The 4,804-nt window shown below is 42.8% G+C and overlaps 1 protein-coding gene across 2 annotated transcripts; it reads right to left on the bottom strand.

The window, feature by feature from the left end:
• Positions 1 to 62: 62 nt before the first annotated feature.
• Positions 63 to 4,613, bottom strand: lpar2a (lysophosphatidic acid receptor 2a). 2 transcript variants are annotated; one of them, XM_026324865.2, is made up of 4 exons: positions 4,523 to 4,613; positions 1,672 to 2,424; positions 800 to 1,062; positions 63 to 325 (listed from the first exon to the last, which is right to left on the bottom strand). In XM_026324865.2, the coding sequence occupies exons 1-4, from the start codon at positions 4,551 to 4,553 to the stop codon at positions 227 to 229; spliced, it is 1,146 nt and encodes a 381-aa protein (XP_026180650.1). In that variant the 5' UTR covers positions 4,554 to 4,613; the 3' UTR covers positions 63 to 226. The 2 variants fall into 2 exon arrangements, with proteins under 2 accessions (XP_026180650.1, XP_026180651.1); XM_026324866.2 differs by lacking the exon at positions 4,523 to 4,613 and adding an exon at positions 2,861 to 2,997.
• Between the last annotated feature and the right edge of the window lie 191 nt (positions 4,614 to 4,804).

Below are 4,804 nucleotides of genomic sequence, written 5' to 3'. Positions count from 1 at the left end.
TGATGATTAATATGTGAATCTGTCAGCCACATATGGACACTGAGGAAAACCCTGTCCTGAGAAATAATGACTTTATTTTTTTTTTATTTGATTTACAATTACAAACATGTAAAAGAGGTAGCTTAGCTAATGTCCAGCAAAAACAAAGATTTAACCAATTTCACACTATTGGCCCTGAATAGATGACAGGAACATGAGGTTGTTATAAATTGTAGGCATACAGCCATCATACCCCTGGCCCTGTCCAACAGTCCTCGTTATCGTTGGTGTTGTGAGGCGTTTCCATGACCTGATCCTCTGACTTCTGGATGCAGCCAAGAGTTTCCTGTAAACAAGACAATTAATTTACATTCCCATTTTCAAATAACCACATAAAAATATCCTAAGATTTAACTGTTTTCCCTCCAGGCACAGGAAATGTAGCCATCACTCAAATTAAAACTGAAGTCAAGAAGAGGGGTCTCCTGGTTCTTTATTGCACCAAATACTGGTAACCATCTTTTTTTACTTTCAGTCTGATATGTTATACTAGAAAACAGTATGTGCACTGGTGGAGTAAGTGAAAACCTGCATGACTCACTCAGAGGGAATGTGAAAAGCCAAATACGCTGGAACAGCAGCAGATTTTGCTGGAAACATTAATAGGAAACTGGATCTTTAGCTCACAGGTAGTGACATAATAGGATGTTTGAAAGGGTTTCTGGGACGTGATGTTTTCATTCCAATTGTTTTATCTGTGTTTAGCTGTCTGTTCAACAACCTTCTGTATCAACAGCCACTGTGATAGAACACAATGTACCTCCTGCAAAGCTGAGTGGATCGCCACAGGTGAAGGCTCCCTCTGCTGGTCACCATTTCTCTGGCACAGCCAGCACAGGATCCACTTGAACGTCCTCCGCATCTCATCGTCTCGCAGGGAATAGATGACAGGATTGACCAGAGAGTTGCACTCGGCTATGACCAAACAGAACTTCTCGTATTTATTGGCGTAGCTGGCTTTACCCAGCAGCCCATCCAGTAAGAGCGTCATGAGGCCTGGGGTCCAGCAGATTACAAAGGCACCTGCAGAAATTTGGGTTGTCAATGGAGGAATAAGTGTTAACAACAAACTCAAATCTTTCTAACTGCAAAGCACAGTACGCCATCTGTTTCAAAGTGAGGCTGTGTTAGGCAATACTTGTACTTTGATTGTTTATTATCTACTTCAGGAGCTGAATCACTTGAGCAATCAAAAGGCTGGACTGTGACAAGGAATATGATTTCAATTTTACTGATACTGGAAATTCCTAACAACCTCTGAACCTACCCTCCCTGCAGTAATCAGACAAGGTCTGACAAACAAACAAGTCTAAAAGTTGCAAAACTGGTTTGTGGGGGAAGTGACAATCCACCACAGGACATCCAAAGTAACAGCTCTGAGGAAAAAAAAAAAAAAAATTACACACATCCTCTTTACAAGATGAGGTCAGTGGATTTGAGGTAAAAACCTTTTAAATCCACTTTCTTAGAAAAAAAAAAACATTTTAGATAAACATCTTTAATCCTCTGTGAACATCATGCAGACGTGTGTTTTTAGAGTGAGCTGGGTTAGTTTTGTGAAGATTCAAACCTTACACACTTCACCCCCTAAACCCACCACTGACACACAGCAGCAGATATACATCCACTCACCCAGGACCATGGAGATGGTTTTCATCAGGTTGACCACGGTCTGAGTGTGCAGCATCTCTGTAGTGTGCTGAGAGGCGCACTGGCTCCGGGATCTCACATAGATGAAGATACGAGAGTACATGGCCACCATGATAAGGAAAGTGAGTAAGTTGAGAACTGCCCAGAAAACGAGAAAGCGGCGGCTGTAGAGGGGAGCGACGGTGGAGCAGTCCTCCAGGTCGCACTCACAGTTCCAAAACGTGGAGGGCACCAGGCCCATGATGATGCCCACAGCCCAGATGCAAACTATCAGCAGCACCACCCGCCTCTTGGTCATCTTGCTGTGCAGCTGCATGGTGAGGACGGTCTGGTGACGCTCCACGGCCACGGCCAGCAGGTTGGCCACGGAGGCTGTGAGGCTGATGTCGATCAGAGCCCCGCGGATGTACCACTGCTCCTTAGTGAGCGTCCTGGTCCAGGGGCCCGTGTTCAACATCAGGTTGGCGTAGGCGACACCTGCAAACAGGTCTGCTGCTGCCATGTTGCTCAGGAGATAGTAGATGGGGAAGTGGAAGCGGCGGTTCATGAATATGGCCACCATCACCATCAGGTTGGCCAGGAACACGATTAGACACACGGTCAAGCCCAGTCCGAGCACCACGAAGTCCCGTGGGGTCCATCCTGCGCTGATCTTCTTCCCCACCAGGTTGTAGAAGAAGGTGACATTGTGGCTGTAGTAGCAGGTATTGGACACGCTGCTGTCCACGTCCATGACTGCAAGCACAAAACACCAACATTGAGGTTTCACCTGCCGCGTGCTTGTGTGTGTGTGTGTGTGTGTGTGTGTGTGTGTGTGTGTGTGTGTGTGTGTGCGCGCGCGTCCGTGCGTCCGTGTCAGGAAGAGGTGCAGCCAATAAAGACTAATAATGTTACGCTTTTACAAAATAAAAGTGAATTTAACTGAATTCATGTACACACTGAGCTGTGATGTCAAGATATTTACTGTTTACACACACACAGCTTGTTGTCAAAAGTGTGTGTGTGTGTGTGCTAGTATGTAAATGTTAGACCTAAGCAAACTATAAAACAGGTGCACTCAGCTTTAACTGCTCTCTAACCGGGGCCCATGTCAAAGTAAGAGACTTGCGGTGACAGATTGTTTGTTAAAGGAAACCTGCACAAAATTAAAGTGCAGTTCTTCGAAACCTACCCCCGTTTTTAGAGTATCCGCCATTCAAACTGGCCCAAGACGAAGCGAGATGTCGGAGCTGCTGTCATGGTCGTGTCCGCACGGCGCCTGAATCATTTTCACTCTGATCACCTGTACCCGACAAAACAGGTAGCCGCGCTTCCTTCGCGGACAACCTGAAAAGTCGGGAAAAAATATACACACCCTTCCTAGTCTTAGCCGAATGAGACATCGCTCAGGTATGTTCAGCTCGGAGTTTTTTTTAAAAGTGAACTCTGTGTTAGAGCTTCAGTAGGCATTGCTTCAAAATACTCAGGTGGACCATACGATTGACTTTTAAACTATTGTAAAAAGTCAAAAGTGTCCTTTTCAGACGCGTCAAATTGTGTATGGAGGTAGACATGAACTGTGTTGTTTGTACTTGCTTAGTTTTACACAATGTAATGTACAAGCATGTAGTGGTGCAGAGTACAGAGGAGGGGCCAGGCTCACCATTGAGCACCTATGAGTACCTACACACACAAACACACACAGATTTCACAAAACCTCACATACATATATATATATATATATATATATATATATATATTAGAGAATCTGAATACAGTGAGATGTAAAATGCCAGATAAACAATGTCAGTGCTGCATTATTTAGGTGCAATTAAAAATATGCCCAGAAGTTATTAAATTAAACAGAAAATGTCCAGTTTATTAAAAGTTGTTTACTTTCAGTTATTGTGACTGGTTCAGGATAGTTCTTCTGCTGAGGATGAGTTTCCTGTTTTTTCACCTCCTCCAGTGAGTTTAACAATAAATCAATACGCATTTGAGCAAACTGGATCATAGTTGTCACTGCAGATGAAGATTTTTTTTCTTGTACTTACCAAATAAGTGTATTTTATTCCTGTTCATATGTTACATCTAATCGTCCAAAACAGAGAAAACGCAGATTAACATACCCTCCTGATTTTTTTTAGGCTGGCCAGGCTAACTCTTCTTCTACTCTATACAAAGAATCATTCTGGACTCTTATTGACTGAGATAGTATTCCTGTTTTGTTTTTTTCCTTCTTTAGCATAAGTGGTTGGCAGAAAAATAATAAATTACGTCTTCTATTGTATCAAATGGAGGTTGGATGTTTAACTTGGGAAGCCAAAACTCATCATTTACACTGTAGAAGTCATGACAATCTTGATTTTGAATGATCTCACTAGTTTTATGGATTGATTGGGTCTTATTTGTGTTTTTTGTTTGTTTCTAGAGTTATTTAAAATCCCGTGTATTCAGAAATACAACCTGTACCACTTTGTCATTAAACAGTTTTGCCTGGAGGCTTTCACTGGAAATATAAAGTTGTAATTCAGCTCAGCTCATTACGGCCCTCCAGTGGTCACAGGGAGGAACTGCCAAACTATTATCATGACTGTTAAACAAGCTCAAAACTAAAGCTTTTATTTATAAAAGCCTGTCTATGAGTTTCTAGTTGTTACAGTGTGATTATTTTGAAAGTACATACCGGAAGTGTTGGTATGTCTGCATTGACGCTACGTAAACTGATTTAATTTACTGTAGTTCCTCACTTTGACCAACAGAGGGCAGCGAACACACATAGTTCAGTCTGTCAGGTCATCGAAACAATAAGGTAAATGGTAGATTTGTCTCCTTAAAAAACAAACAAACGTACCTGAGGTGTCGCTGCGTGTCTCTTCTCTCATGATGAAGACATAAATCCACAAGAAGGTGGTTTAGTCGAGCTGAGCTTTAGTTTATAGACCGGCTCTCTTCGGTTTTCCTCATATTTGGATAAACCGCACGCTAAACCCTCTCGAGAGACGCTTGGAAATCTGGTCGTGAACTAATTTCGACACTATGACCAGTAGTTTTTGACAAAATCGCTATTTTGTGACACCTTTGCGGTCATGGCAGTGACCGCGGAGACGCCAATGCAACGTTAATCCACCTGGGC

Source organism: Mastacembelus armatus, chromosome 8, assembly GCF_900324485.2.
Source record: "Mastacembelus armatus chromosome 8, fMasArm1.2, whole genome shotgun sequence".
In the NCBI taxonomy this organism is placed as follows: Eukaryota; Metazoa; Chordata; class Actinopteri; order Synbranchiformes; family Mastacembelidae; genus Mastacembelus; species Mastacembelus armatus.
Note: the sequence above shows the minus strand (reverse complement) of the source record. Positions and strands in the feature narration are given on the sequence as shown.